This window comes from Trachemys scripta, chromosome 5, assembly GCF_013100865.1.
Source record: "Trachemys scripta elegans isolate TJP31775 chromosome 5, CAS_Tse_1.0, whole genome shotgun sequence".
NCBI lineage: Eukaryota > Metazoa > Chordata > Testudines > Emydidae > Trachemys > Trachemys scripta.
In genome coordinates, this window is record NC_048302.1 from 29,612,081 (window position 1) to 29,628,172 (window position 16,092).

A 16,092-nucleotide genomic window follows, 5' to 3' on the forward strand; every position below is an offset into this window, starting at 1 on the left:
ATGGGTGCTACAACTCCATCTCTTTGTGAGGATGAGGCCTTAGGCCAGGGCATCAGTGCAGCTACATCCATTGCTTGCCACCAGTGGTGGAGTTGAGTCCCTAGGGTAGGCAAGTTCCTAATGCAGAAGATTTATCAGCTGCTGGTGTTTTTAACTCTGTTGATTAGACCCTCTCAGACAGGTTACATGTCAGTGTTAAAAATGCCAGGCGCAACTGAAAATAACACTATAATCTCTTACGGGGGCTGACGCAATGGCCACTGAAGTCAGGGCAAGTGGGAGTCTGCCCATACGTATTGAAGCAAGTTTATATCATGCTTTTCATCCAGAAATCTCAAAGTCCAAAGACACCAAGAGGAAATAATTAGGAGTACCGTCCTTTGTGTATATCTTTCCCCTAGTTCCACTATCCCTTCTTCTCTCCCTTTGTGGCACTTATATTTTTCTTGGTCCTTCATCATGTTCCATGTTACTCTTGGCTGCATTAGGGCTTATGTAAATCAGGGATATCTGCAGTGGTGTAACAGTCACCCCGGTGCAATCCCCCACACACAGTCACAGGGTACCAGTGCGAAACATGCCAGTTTCCCTAATCTAGACAAGCCCTCAGGTGCATTCAGTGTCCCCCCTCAGGCAACTTTTTCATTACCCATTTGACATCCCTCCCTCCACACACCCACACACCCTGTTTCCTTTCTAGTTCTAGACCAGTGATTTTCAGCCTTTTTTCATTTGAGGACCCCTACAATATTTCAAATGGAGGTGTCGACCCCATTGGAAAACTTAGACATATTCTGCGGACCACAGGTTGAAAACCACTGCACTGGAGAGTGTCTCCCCTCTAGTCCCTGGGAGGGAGAAGGGGTTGGGTGGGAGAGGGGGGCGGAATGGGGTCTCCTGTACTGAGCTGTCTGTTCACACTGACAACGGAGAAAGGAAAAGCCATGAAGTTAGAGCGTGACCAGTCCCTGGTGCATTAAGTTACTGCCCCATGGCACAGAGAATTGGAAAGCCTCCAGGGCAGCCATTGTAAACGGATTAACCTCAGTTTTGGTTTGCTCAGGGCCCCCTCCGGCTCCGAATGGATGGGAAACCAGAGCGAGCCGGCTGTGTGTGAGCCTGCCCTGCATAACAGTGTGCACCGGCTTCCCCACCTCCCCGGGCAAATCGCTCAGCGGAGACAGCAACAGGCACAGCCCCAGGAGAGGGGGGAGGGGTCTGAGAGACTCTTTCCTGTCACTATCCAAACAGCGATTTTTAAATCCTATTTATTCGTGGGGCAAACATCTGTGTTCAGAAGGGGCCCATTGCCCACAAGCATCGGGATCACCCCTTGTTACCCCGCCGCAGCGCAGCGCAGCCCTTCCATTTGCCCGAGCTTGAGCTGCCGGCCTCTCAGGTAACAGGTGGCAGGTTCCCCAGTCAGGCTCCAAGGGCAGCAGAGGATGACTTCATAGGGGTGGGGCTCTGCGAGGCTGTAGTCGAGGTGGCAGGCAACCTGAGTCAGGGAACAAGTGAACTTGTGAAGTCAAAGACAGGTGAGCTGAGCTGATAGGCAGCTTTTACACTCACCTGGGAAACAAGCACTAAACTCAGCTCCCTAAGAATCGACATTCTCCCAAGGAAGAGGGTTGTCACTGCTGAAAATGGAAACCAAAGAAGCCCCTGGGAAAGAAGGCATGGGAGCCAAGAGGAAGAATTTGACCTTCTTGAAGCATAGACTGTACATGGTGGAGAGAAGGAAGACAGACACTGTTGTTGAGAACAGTGTTTCTGTGGACCAGGGTAATTCTGGCACTTTGAGGAGGAGCCAATCTGACAGGACAGAATACAGCCAAAAGTTACAAGGTAACAAAAAATTACTTATTTATTATTTGTATTGGAGCCCATTCAAAAAGCTTAAAATCTAAGTGACCATTCCCCCTCCCCCCGCCCCACTATAGTAACCATTCCTGGCTGGTTTTATATTTATAAATAATGCCACTTGCACAGGATTCCAAATGGGATTCATATGATGCCCAGCTTTTTAAAGCCTATGTATAAAATATACATGGAACTGAAATCCTACTCTATATGTTAGCCATATTATCTACCAGTTCTTCAGTATTTTGAAAATATGTCTCCGCATGAGCTGATAGTCTTTTGTGGAATGGGATATACACTGTCAAACTAATAGAGGTGGGAAGGGATATTTTTGTTTAAGTTAAGCTTGATTAAATTTAAAAGACAAATGTGCCTGTTCATCTCTTATCTAGATTGAATATGTCTGAATTTCAAGTATATCAAATTACACGCCTTTAATAGTTATATGAACTATGTCATCAGAATACCTTTTATGGCAATAATCTTGTATCAGTAGAATAAAACAATAATGTGTTTTAATAAAATATGTATGGTTTTGGTGCATTTAATAAAGGAACAGCATTCCCTCAAATGGAAAATATAATGTTCATAGCTACTGAGCTGTTGAAATGCAGTTAACAGGTCTGGTGATGACATTCCCTTTCAGTGACTAAAATGCTACCTATTCAGATGTAGTAAGAAGTATGAAGAGCTTTAGGTTAATTTTTCCTCTCTGCAATACTGACTTTAAGGAGAAATTCACTATTAGTTAATTTGCTGGTGCTTAGTGAAAAACAATTTATACTTTGGAATTTGAGTTACTTACAGCTTAATATTTTGAGAAAACAGTAATACTAATACAATTATATCAGTAAAGTGGGAAAAATCTTACTTCATTGTTCTGCCAAAAGAGAAAAGGAACTTAACTATTAGCATATACCAGAATACATGATAGGTGATCTTTATTGGACGTGCTGCTCCTTCCTTTCACACATATTAGGCTTGAGTCTCTTCTCACTTATATTACTGTAAATCAGGAGTGAGGAAGTCACAGAAGTCTATGGAGTTACAGCAGTGCAAAACTAATTTAAAGTGAGAGAAGATTAGAGCTACTGGGTTTCAGAACTATAGTCCTCTTCTAGTGAATTCAACAAGAAGTCCTTTGGCACCATAGAGACTAACAAATTTATTTGGGTATAAGCTTTCGTGGGCTATAACCCACTTCATCAGCCCATGAAAGCTTATCCCCAAGGTGCCACAAGGACTCCTGGTTGATTTTGCTGATACAGACTAACGCGGCTACCCCTCTGAAACCTTCTAGTGAATTGTCATTCTTGATAGCAAAATGAACTGTAACCAATTTGAAAAGGGCCGTGCAAATTTATACTTAGCGGATCTTTAGCAGAGATAATTTAGGGTTTATTTGTAGGGAAGAAAATCTGCAGGGCTGGTCAAACTTGTTAATAAAAATAAGATCTACAGAAGCACTGATGTGACAGTTAACAGTGTCTTATCAAACATTCTCTGAACTAGTGTTTTTTTGGGTGGGGTTCAGGCAGGGTTTAAGAAATTTTAGTTTAAGTGAAAAATGCTAACTTGATAGATCTGGCCACATTCTCTGAATGGATAGAGAAAGGGAGGCAACCCTGCCCTTTCTACAATGTGTCTCAATCCCGTTGAGAAGGCCTCACACATGAAAGGTCTTATCTACAATGGTATTTAAGTTAAGGCTGTTTATATTAGGAACATTTGTGAGAGTTTTGGCTGTGCAACACCAGTTGAAACCTCCAATGTAGGTGCACTATACTGGTGGAAAATAGGGCTCTCTAAAAATACCACCTCCACGAGGGGCATAGCTACCAGTGCTGGGAGCATGTGCACTGTCTATACTGGTACGTTACAGCACTGAAACTTGCAGCGCTCAGGGGGGTGTTTTTTCACACCCCTGAGCAAGAAAGTTGCAGCACTGTAAAGTGCCAGTGTAGACAAGCCCTTAGACTGACCTAGCTATGTCACCATATAACCCTGTAGTGTAGACACAGGCTATGTCGATGGAAGGAGTTTTTCCATTGCTGAACAAAAACCATCTCTGAGTGATGGTAGCTATGTCAATAGAAGCAGCACGTTCACTGGGGCTTGGCTACACTTAAAAGTTATATCATCCTATGTCCTGAGGTTCATAGTCAGGTTGACCTACCCTCAGCACAGACATGGCTAGATTGACCCAAGAATTCTCTCCACTTCTCGAAGAGGTGGATTAACTACAACTGATGTAGAAACTCCTTCTGTCAATGTAGGAAGCGTCTACACCAGGGGTCAGGAACCTTTCAGAAGTGGTGTGCCTAGTCTTCATTTATTCACTCTGATTTAAGGTTTCACGTGCCAGTAATACATTTTAACGTTTTTAAAAGGTCTCTCTCTCTCTAAGTCTATAATATATAACTAAACTATTGTTATATGTAAAGTAAATAAGGTTTTTAAAATGTTTAAGAAGCTTCATTTAAAATTAAATTAAAATGCAGAGCACCCCGGACCGGTGGCCAGGTGTGAGTGCCACTGAAAATCAGTTCATGTGCTGCCTTTGGCACGTGTGCCATAGGTTGCCTACCTCTGGTCTACACTAAGGTGCTGCAGAAGCTGCGCCCTTGCTGTGCTTCTAGATCATAGACATAGCCTAGATGATGAGAGCAGCTATAATCCATGCTATAATTGTGCTGTTGTCATCCCAGCCCTTTCACAGGCACTAGAATTTACTTTTAAAAGGTTGTTAGGCACACAGAAAAATGGGTGCAATTTGTATGAATAGAATTACAGACATGAAAAATCCACAATTCTTAAGGATCTAGAGCCTCCCCGTGGATTTCCATTAGATTTTGCCATTTTCTACAGAATTTTTTTCTAAACTTTCATCTAAAAAGAGTTACTAGATCTCTGGTTGCAAAGATAACCAGGAGCATTCAGTTAGCTTTGTGAATCGAGACATTGAAACAACAGGATTACAAGAGGTGTGAACTTCCCATTGTAAAGGCTTTTCACTTTAAAATTTAATTAGCAACACAGCTATGGAAATATTAACTAATGATTATACCAGAAACATCCAGTTAATGCACTTATCTAGTGTGAGTGGTCATTCAACATCTTGATGTTTCATTCCTTTAAAAAATTCCTTTTGAGAAAGCCTGTACATTTTGCATGTCAAAGCATCGTTTAATTATTAAATTTCACAATGCATTACAAATGTCAGTCAAGTCTCTCAGTATCTTTTGTAAGGTAGCTAGGTACTATTAGCCCCATTTTACATATGGGTATACCTAGACACCTACTGATTGATGTCACAGAGCACCTCAGTCAGTGGCAGAACCAAAATAAAAAGGAAATTGGTTGGAATTCAGGAGATCTGTGTTTGTTTTCTGGATCTGCCACAGACTCCTTGGCTAAGTCATTTCTCTATACCACAGTTCTCCCCCTGGTAAAGTGGGGGTAATACATTACTACTGCACATGATTTCATGAAGATAATTCATTAATGCTTGTGATTTATTTAGAAACATTGATGGGGATCTTATATGTGCTTAGATGCGTCTTAGGACTTCTGACTCCCAGTCCCCTGAAAATAATGTCATTTGCTTTTGACTGAATAATTGAGGAAATTAATACTGTCCTTAAAAATCATATAAAAAGTAATGGTAAGTTTGTCAGTTTTTAGAACAAATTGTTGGTCTCCTTACTAGTAAGATTTGGTCTTTCCTATAAAACTTGGACCAACAGCAGTGAAAGTCATTGTTATCTATGTAAACATGTATGTATTGCATCATAGCTGGGCTTGGACTACTCTAAGGCCTCCATCCTGCAAACACTTTTGTACTTGAGTAACTCAAGTTCAGCGAGTGTAGTTACTCACATGCATAAGTGTCTGCAGTATCAGGGCGTAAGCGAAGCCAGGTCTACACTTAAAAATTAGATTGACCTAGCTATATTGCTCAGGGCTGTGAAAAATTTTGCACCCTGTACAACACAGTTAGGTTGACCTAACTCCCTGTATAGGTGCTGTTAGGTCAATAGAAAAATTCTTCCATTGACCTAGATACCCCCTTTAAGAAAGATGGATTACCTCCATCAGCTACAGCGCTATAGCTGTGCTGCAGTCGTGTAAAAATAGGAGGAACACACAAAATATTTGAAGAGATTACTTATGTTACGTTTGTTTCTTTTAAAACCTAGATATATAAGAGCTTGGCATATTATTGTCTGAGGGATTATGGAAAAAATGGGTTTCCAGAAAATATCTGATTTAGGGATTTGCAATATTTTACTTTAAGGTAATAAATATTTTTGAAAAATCTTCATGTTGGAAGTCTATCTAGTATTAATACCCTTGCTTTTGACTTGTCACTTTAGTGGTGTATTGATCAGCTGTACTGTCAAATTGTTGCATCCGAAGAAGTGGGCTGTAGTCCACGAAAGCTTATGCTCTAATAAATTTGTTAGTCTCTAAGGTGCCACAAGTACTCCTGTTCTTCTTTTTGCGGATACAGACTAACACGGCTGCTACTCTGAAACCTGTCAAATTGTTGGCAATATTCTTGGAGGGTAGCAGCGCTACCCTTTGATGTTATAAGAAGTCAGAGAACAGCCTCTCCCCCAGCCTTTTTCTGAACAGCATGCCTCTTCTTCCTGTCAGCTGACTGCTTCTCCAACCCCCTCCTCACTGAAAGCCCACATATTTCTCCCCCAATTTCCTTATATGCTTTGGACTATATTTAGATTTTAAATATACATAGAGCTAATTTCTTATTGTACTGCAAAATTTGTTGCTCTTTGGAGCAGCTGGTTTCTTGATTGAATTAAAGTCCAATTACGAGTAAAAGTTTGCATAGCTTACACTAGTGCAGAAGATACGCCTATGTAAATATACCCATTGTCTTGAGATCATATAAGGCAACAAGTCCACTTGTCCTTCCATGTTTAAATTTCTATTCAGTGGGCATAGGTCTGCTTTTACTTGCCCCAGTGTAAATCTGGAGCAACTCTGCTGAAGTCATTGGAGTTTCACTGATGTAACCTCTTTGGGGAACCATTTTTGTGTTCTATGTTTGTACAGCACCTAGCAGAAAGGGGTCCATGACTGAGGCTCCAAAGGGCTACTGAAATAGTCTTCACTCCCTTAGAGTATGTCTAAGACCCAATGTTTTTAAAGTGTATAGAAATTCCATCTCCATACACATGGTCAGACCCACAAATAAAAGTTTTATTAATCAAAACTGTTAGATCTTGGGTCAGAGACACCTGACAATCCTTGCAGATGATCCATGCCAAAGCTTGACATGTGCATATCATTGGATGTAGCCCTTCCTCAGGTCTTCTGTTACCAACATTAACCAAGTAGCATAAGACTGATATAAATACACCAGCCCATGACATATTGGAAAGGATTATTTGCAGGTAATAGCACCAACAGTCAAGGCATTCTGCTGTCACACAGCAATAAGCTTTCTCTTCCAGCACATTCCCATGGGGATCTCTCTAGTCTCCTGTCAGCACACACAGAATTAACAGTCTAATGTCAAGGAACTGAAGAAAGGAATTTCATATAATATGTGGATTTTTTCTATACCTGATGCAAAACAAATAATGACCGAGTTTGTAATTAGGTAATTCAACCATCTTTGGTCCTGATGTTCTGAGAAATCTCATTGCTCTGGCAACTCATGCAAACTCACATATACTATAATATTCCTCTTCTTGTGTTCTAAATACTGTATTTTTTCTTCTTCTTATGCACTGGTTACTTTCATAGCTTCTTCAGGCAGGGTTAAATTTCCCTGACTGCAGAGTGTCAGCATAAGGTTTATGCACCACTTAAGTGCCACTTGAGCCCTCAAAAATAGGCCATGTACGGACCCTTTGCAGAGAGGGCAATTTCCCCCTCTAGGACCACTAGTTTTGTTTTACCATATTATACTCACCGACATATATCCCACCATCAACTCAATTCTCCAACTCTCCTCCAATGAGAATATTGGGTATGTACACAGGAAGTAAGACAGGGCCCTTGGAGCAAATCCAGCATCCAACTTGAGTACCTCATCTGGGAACTTAGAAAGAATCCTACTCCCAGGGCTGCCCGCTCTATGAAGTAGAAGGACTGGAGGATGGTGGATCTTCTGGCTCTGGCTTCTCCCAAAACAGGCCCCAACACTTCCTGCAAGTTGCTGTACAGTGAGGGAGCTATTGCAGAGAAGGGATCTATTGTGTATTGCACACAAGGTATATAGCTCCACAGATCCTACCCAGACTCTCCTACTGCACCTGTGGAGGTAAGTACAGGGATTTGCCTCTTCATGATTAGCTTTGAGGGATGTTTTTAGACTGCATATTTGCAAAAGGAACAAGTAAAACACAGGTAGCTCCTTAGACAATGTCATTACTTGAAGAATGTTATGCTCATATAACCTGACATCTCTAAGGACAAAGGGACTGTATTATACAACAATGGCACTGAGCCTAAGCAATACTTCTTCTTTCTCCTCCCCCAGCCCTCACCAGACTTATACCACTGTTGATGCAGGTGCCAGATGGAAAATAAAGTCTGCCTATATTTGAAGTATGTGTTTGCTATAGCTGCATTCCTCAAGCTTTCCCTCTTTCCCTTCTGACCATAGAATGCTATTAATATCCTCAAAGGGCTCGTAGATTCATAGATTCTAGGACTGGAAGGGACCTCGAGAGGTCATTGAGTCCAGTCCTCTGCCCTCATGGCAGGACCAAATACTGTCTAGACCATCCCTGGTAGACATTTATCTAACCTACTCTTAAATATCTCCAGAGATGGAGATTCCACAATCTCCCTAGGCAATTTATTCCAGTGTTTAACCACCCTGACAGTTAGGAACTTTTTCCTAATGTCCAACCTAAACCTCCCTTGCTGCAGTTTAAGCTCATTGCTTCTTGTTCTATTCTTAGAGGCTAAGGTGAACAAGTTTCAGAGTAGCAGCCGTGTTAGTCTGTATCCGCAAAAAGAACAGGATTACTTGTGGCACCTTAGAGACTAACAAATTTATTAGAGCATAAGCTTTTGTGGACTACAGCCCACTTCTTCGGATGCATATAGAGTGAAACATATATTGAGGAGATATATATACACACATACAGAGAGCATGAACAGGTGTGGGTTGTCTTACCAACTCTGAGAGGCCAATTAAGTAAGAGAAAAAAACTTTTGAAGTGATAATCAAGCTAGCCCAGTACAGTTTGATAAGAAGTGTGAGAATACTTACAAGGGGAAACAGATTCAATGTTTGTAATGGCTCAGCCATTCCCAGTCCTTATTTAATCCTGAGTTGATTGTGTCTAGTTTGCATATCAATTCCAGCTCAGCAGTCTCTCGTTGGAGTCTGTTTTTGAAGTTTTTCTGTTGTAAAATAGCCACCCGCAGGTCTGTCATAGAATGACCAGATAGGTTAAAGTGTTCTCCCACTGGTTTTTGAGTATTATGATACCTGATGTCAGATTTGTGTCCATTAATTCTTTTGCGGAGAGACTGTCCGGTTTGGCCAATGTACATGGCAGAGGGGCATTGCTGGCACATGATGGCATATATCACATTGGTAGATGTGCAGGTGAACGAGCCCCTGATGGTATGGCTGATGTGATTAGGTCCTATGATGATGTCACTTGAATAGATATGTGGACAGAGTTGGCATCGGGCTTTGTTACAAGGATAGGTTCCTGGGTCAGTGTTTTTGTTCAGTGATGTTTGGTTGCTGGTGAGTATTTGCTTTAGGTTGGGGGGTTGTCTGTAAGCGAGGACAGGTCTGTCTCCCAAGATCTGTGAGAGTAAAGGATCATCTTTGAGGATAGGTTGTAGATCTCTGATGATGCACTGGAGAGGTTTTAGTTGGGGGCTGAAGGTGACAGCTAGTGGTGTTCTGTTATTTTCTTGTTGGGCCTGTCTTGTAGGAGGTGACTTCTAGGTACTCGCCTTCAGCCCCCAACTAAAACCTCTCCAGTGCATCATCAGAGAAGTTGCAATCCCTCCCAGTTTGGTATCATCCGCAAACTTAATAAGCCTACTTTCTATGCCAATATCTAAGTCGTTAATGAAGGATGTTGAACAGAGCCGGTCCCAAAACAGACCCCTGCGGAACCCCACTTGTTATGCCTTTCCAGCAGGATTGGGAACCATTAATAACAACTCTGAGTATGGTTATCCAGCCAGTTATGCACCCACCTTATAGTAGCCCCATCTAAATTGTATTTGCCTAGTTTATCGATAAGAATATAATGCGAGACCGTATCAAATGCCTTACTAAAGTCTAGGTATACCACATCCACAGCTTCTCCCTTATCCACAAGGCTCGTTATCCTATCAAAGAAAGCTATCAGATTGGTTTGACACGATTTGTTCTTTACAAATCCATGCTGGCTATTCCCTATCACCTTACCACCTTCCAAGTGTTTGCAGATGATTTCCTTAATTACTTGCTCCATTATCTTCCCTGGCACAGAAGTTAAACTAACTGGTCTGTAGTTTCCTGGGTTGTTTTTATTTCCCTTTTTATAGATGGGCACTATATTTGCCCTTTTCCAGTCTTCTGGAATCTCTCCCGTCTCCCATGATTTTCCAAAGATAATAGCTAGAGGCTCAGATACCTCCTCTATTAGCTCCTTGAGTATTCTAGGATGCATTTCATCAGGCCCTGGTGACTTGCAGGCATCTAACTTTTCTAAGTGATTTTTAACTTGTTCTTTTTTTTATTTTATCTGCTAAACCTACCCCCTTCCCATTAGCATTCACTAGGTTAGGCATTCCTTCAGACTTCTCGGTGAAGACCGAAACAAAGAAGTCATTAAGCATCTCTGCCATTTCCAAGTTTCCTATTACTGTTTCTCCCTCTTCACTGAGCAATGGGCCTACCCGGTCTTTGGTCTTCCTCTTGCTTCTAATGTATTGATAAAAAGTCTTCCTGTTTCCCTTTATTCCCGTAGCTAGTTTGAGCTCATTTTGTGCCTTTGCCTTTCTAATCTTGCCCCTGCATTCCTGTGTTGTTTGACTATATTCATCCTTTGTTATCTGTTCTAGTTTCCATTTTTTATATGACTCCTTTTTATTTTTTAGATCATGCAAGATCTCATGGTTAAGCCAAGGTAGTCTTTTGCCACATTTTCTATCTTTCCTAACCAGCGGAATAGCTTGCTTTTGGGCCCTTAATAGTGTCCCTTTGAAAAACTGCCAACTCTCCTCAGTTGTTTTTCCCCTCAGTCTTGATTCCCATGGGACCTTACCTATCAGCTCTCTGAGCTTACCAAAATCCGCCTTCCTGAAATCCATTGTCTCTATTTTGCTGTTCTCCCTTCTACCCTTCCTTAGAATTGCAAACTCTATGATTTCATGATCACTTTCACCCAAGCTGCCTTCTACTTTTAAATTCTCAATGAGTTCCTCCCTATTTGTTAAAATCAAGTCTAGAACAGCATCCCCCCTAGTAGCTTTTTCAACTTTCTGAAATAAAAAGTTGTCTGCAATGCAGTCCAAGAATTTGTTGGATAGTCTGTGCCCTGCTGTGTTATTTTCCCAACATATATCCGGATAGTTGAAGTCCCCCATCACTACCAAATCTTGGGCTTTGGATGATTTTGTTAGTTGTTTAAAAAAAGCCTCATCCACCTCTTTCACCTGGTTAGGTGGCCTGTAGTAGACTCCTAGCATCACCCTTGTTTTTTACCCCTTTTAGCCTAACCCAGAGACTCTCAACACTTCCGTCTCCTATGTCCATCTCCACCTCAGTCCAAGTGTGTACATTTTTAATATGTAAGGTAACACCTCCTCCCTTTTTCCCCTGTCTATCCTTCCTGAGTAAGCTGTACCCATCCACACCAACATTCCAATCATGTGTATTATCCCACCAAGTTTCAGTGATGCCAACAATGTCACAGTTGTATTTATTTATTAGCACTTCCAGTTCTTCCTGCTTATTACCCATACTTCTCGCATTTGTATATAGGCATCTAAGATACTGGTTGCATCTTGCCTCCCAGTTTTGCCCTGACCCTCCTTTCTCCCTGCCATTATAGCCCACACTCCCTCTTGTTTCCGACCGATCTCCCAGGTCTCCATGTTCCCCACTTATCTGTGGGCTTTGCTCACCTGTCCCCGTTGAACCTAGTTTAAAGCCGTCCTCACTAGGTTAGCCAGTCTGTGTCCAAATAGGGTCTTTCCCCTCCTCGAAAGGTGAACACCATCTCTGCCTAGCAGTCCTTCCTCAAATAGCATCCCGTGGTCAAGGAAGCCAAAGCCCTCCTGGCGACACCATCTTCGCAGCCAGGCATTCACCTCCATGATGCATCTGTCTCTGCCCGGGCCCCTACCTTTGACAGGAAGAATCGAAGAGAATACCATCTGCGCTCCAAACTCCTTCACCCGTACTCCCAGAGCCCTGTAGTCACTCTTGATCCGCTCAGTGTCACACCTCGCAGTATCATTTGTGCCCACGTGGATGAGTAGCATCGGGTAGTAGTCAGAGGGCTGGATAATCCTCGACAATGCTTCCGTAACATTTCAGATACAGGCCCCCGGCAGGCAGCATACCTCCCGAGATGAAATGTCAGGGCGACAGATGGGCGCCTTCGTCCCCCTCAGCAGAGAGTCTCCGACCACCACTACCCTATGTTTCCTATTCACAGTGGTGGCAGCAGACCTCCCAGCCTTAGGGGTACAAGGCTTCTCCTCCTTTATTGTAGGGGGTGATTCCTTCTCTCCTGTATCAAGAAGAGCATAACAGTTACCTATTACCACAGCGGAAGAGTTCAGAGCAGGGGTGGAGCACCAGAAGTAACCAGCTGCCAGTGTCCACCCTGAGCCATCTCTTCCTCCACCAGGTGTATCAGCAGTCCTGTGTACTGGGACAGCTACCTCAGCTGTCTCCACATGGACACTTTCCAGGAATTGCTCGTGGATTCGGATGCTCCTCAACCTAGGCACCTCCTCCTATAGCTCTCCCACCTGCTGCCTGAGAGCTTCCACCAGCAGGCACCTTTCACATTGAATGGTCCCCCCAGCCTGGATATCAGTAAGTGGAAATTGCAAGCTACAGTCTCTGCAAAACCACACCAGGATCTGGGTAGAAGCATCCATGCTCAGACGTTCTGTCTGGCTACAGGCGCAGGTGGAGGAGACAGAAGCAGTGCTGGCACAGGTGTTGCGGGTCTTCCTAACCATCGTAAGCCTCCCTCTGTCAAACTCCCTCTCAAACTCCCCTGTCTGCAGCCCCCTGTCTGTTGAAAGGGTTGTTTAAGCAAGAAGTTTTGAATGTAGTTGGTTTATAGGTTTTAAGGGGAATAAAGGGAAAACAGATAGAACCAACAAGGGACCCTCGCTCCCTTCCCAACTCCCTTGCGAAACTCCCTGTTAGCAGCCCCTGGTCGCAAAAGCTCCCAGGTTGCTTGTGCGCTGCTTTATAAAGCCCTGGCCTGTATGAATGCCCCGCCCACTGATTAAGGCTCAGCCAATTACCAGAGGCTTCTAGCTTTCAGACCTTCCTTTGAAGCTCACGCTTCCAACTGCTAGCCACAGCACACGGTCCTTCAAACAACCAACCAACCAAACAGACTGACAAACACAAGCTCAGCACACACAGCAAGTAACCCCCAAACACAAACACACACACACACACACACTACAGAAAGTCACTTACCCCAAGGGTGCCTTATTGCTCCTCCTTCACCTGGAGAACTCCCTTACGAAACTCCCTGTTAGCTCAAAAGCAATCAGCTGAACATAAAACCACAAGTTCTGCTATAATCATTGATTCAATAGCTCCCTTTTGTATTGTATAGAGACAGGCACATCCAAAGTAAAAAAGTAAATATAGTTAGCAAAAATGTAAAGTTATATTACAAAAATACAAAGAAATATATTACAAAAAATACAAAGAAAACAAGATTTACTGAAACTTCTCCTAGCTATTTCATGGTGTTGAGGTTGAGTGTAGTTATTTCCTGGTACCTGTATTATGTACCATATATTAAGACTAATAAGTGAGTACTGACAATACAAGGATTGAATTTGATCAAGCAATTTGAATGACAAACCAAAATATTAACTCAAGGGTTACATCTGGAAACCCAAAATGGGATGCAATAGTTTTATTTTGTTCATTAAAAAAAAAATTATAGTGTAAGATTAGAATGTTTCTTTTCAATAAGTCTGTTTACATTCACATTTCTAACAATGTCCTATTAATCCTGATAGCCAGACAGAGTGATACTAGCGAGATTTTCCATGTTATCTGGTGCTTTATTCACAAGATAGATAAATTATTTTCACATGCCACCTCAATGGAAATGTTGATTTTTGTGCAGAGATCGCTACACATAGAACTTAAATGGATTCAATTCTGCAGTATTTTCAGTGGTTCACTCTGAAGTTTAATATAGTTACAAATCAAGATTTCTATAAAAAAAATGAATGCACTATTGCATAGAAGGAGCAGACGGAAAGTTCTGGCCCTATGTTTTTAGCTGGGAAATGAGAAGTAATTGGAAGGAGGCCATGAAAAGGTACAAATGACCCCTTTGTTCTCCCCTTTACCGGTGTGGGCCAATTGCTGGGTATAACACCAGCCTGTTCATTTATTCCACTTTGCAGCATCTATGATGAATGGGTATTATAAGTGGATGCAGCTCCACTGAAATCAGTAAAATTGCACCGGCTCACATCAGGGCTGAATTTGGCCTAAAAATCTGGATCAATTGGGCCTGGAGAGGAGAAACCTCCTTTGCCTAGTTTGCCATTTTGATGGCAATGTTTCAACCTGAAGAAGAAAACATTCACCCTTCCTGATCACCCCTCTATTTGCACATAAAGGCTGAGAAGCTCAATGGTGGAAATAATGATTGCCCAAGAGGAGAAAAAAACTTTAAGCAGAAAAGTGCCTAACTGAATAGGTCTACAAATTTATTCAGCCTCATCCTTTGTGTTTGCCTCAATTTTGATATTTTCAAAGAAATGCTATGATAAAAAAAAAAAAAAAAAAAAAAAACATGGCCACATAGGCTTACTAGTAAGTGTGTCATATAATGAGGGTAAGATTAGCAAAATAACTGCCATTTCTGAAGATCCAGGGTCAGCACTCAGCATAATTATAGAAGATGATGATAACATGTCGGATCAATAACAATTTATGACCCGTGCTAAGGAACAACTCAGAATATTCCATCTTGCAAGCTTGTTGGTTCTCTCACAAACATTATCCCAAGTATCAGAGACATAGTTCTTCATTGTCTTATGCAGGCATTGCTGGATGTTTATGACTCTTCTCCTCCTAAACAGTTCATTCATAAACTACAGAATGTTAAACACTGGTTATCACCTTGCAAAAATAAAAGATACATCTTGTTATTGGCTCGTTAGACAATAGGGTGTACACAAGATGTTGACACAAATAGCATAAGAGTATGGGTCTCAATACAGGGTTCCAGTGTATTGCCACTCAGCTGTAAGTCTCTCTGCTGTCAAACGGTTATACGAGTATTGCACTGATACTCAGTAATGGTATGTCCATTTTTTTCTGATTCTATACACCATCTTGTGGCTAGCAGTATCTTAAACACCCTCCAAAGTCTTTCTTCATATTAAGCAACAGAGGGTCCTGTGGCACCTTTAAGACTAACAGAAGTATTGGAAGCATAAGCTTTCGTGAGGTTCTTACCCATGAAAGCTTATGCTCCCAATACTTCTGTTAGTCTTAAAGGTGCCACAGGACCCTCTGTTGCTTTTTACAGATTCAGACTGTATCAGACGGCTACCCCTCTGATACTTGACACCATGCAAGGCTCTTAATATTAAGTGTTTTTTCCTGTGAAAAAGAGGTAGATCTGTGCCTACAGATAAAATACACAATCTGTCTACACAGCTCACACAATATATCTGCCAGATTGGCAAACCAAATGCCTTACGAACCTGTGAAAGGAAGGAACCTCATTACAGACAAATTCTCTTTCTTCTCTACCTGTAACACATAAATATGACTCATCAATATCAAAGGAACATTTCCAAATGTCTGGGATAAAAATAGGTATTTTAGGTTTATTATAAGGGAAAATAGTCATGAGTGGCCACATCCCCGTATCTCTGCCCTTTGGATCCTTTGTTACTGGATATCACAGCTGATCTCATTCTCCTAGAATTTCTCAGCAATGTCCAAAGGAACCTATTCTGATAGAATTACAGATTTCATCATCATTACAGATA

The 16,092-nt window shown here is 42.0% G+C and overlaps 1 protein-coding gene across 1 annotated transcript in view; it reads left to right on the top strand.

The window, feature by feature from the left end:
* The first annotated feature begins 1,646 nt into the window (after positions 1-1,646).
* ARHGEF38 (Rho guanine nucleotide exchange factor 38) overlaps positions 1,647-16,092 on the top strand; it is a 61,791-nt gene continuing 47,345 nt past the window's right edge. The window contains exons 1-2 of the mRNA XM_034771431.1: positions 1,647-1,848; positions 2,880-2,934. Coding sequence (XP_034627322.1) covers positions 1,647-1,848; positions 2,880-2,934 — 257 coding nt within the window. The remainder of the gene's footprint in view (positions 1,849-2,879; positions 2,935-16,092) is intronic.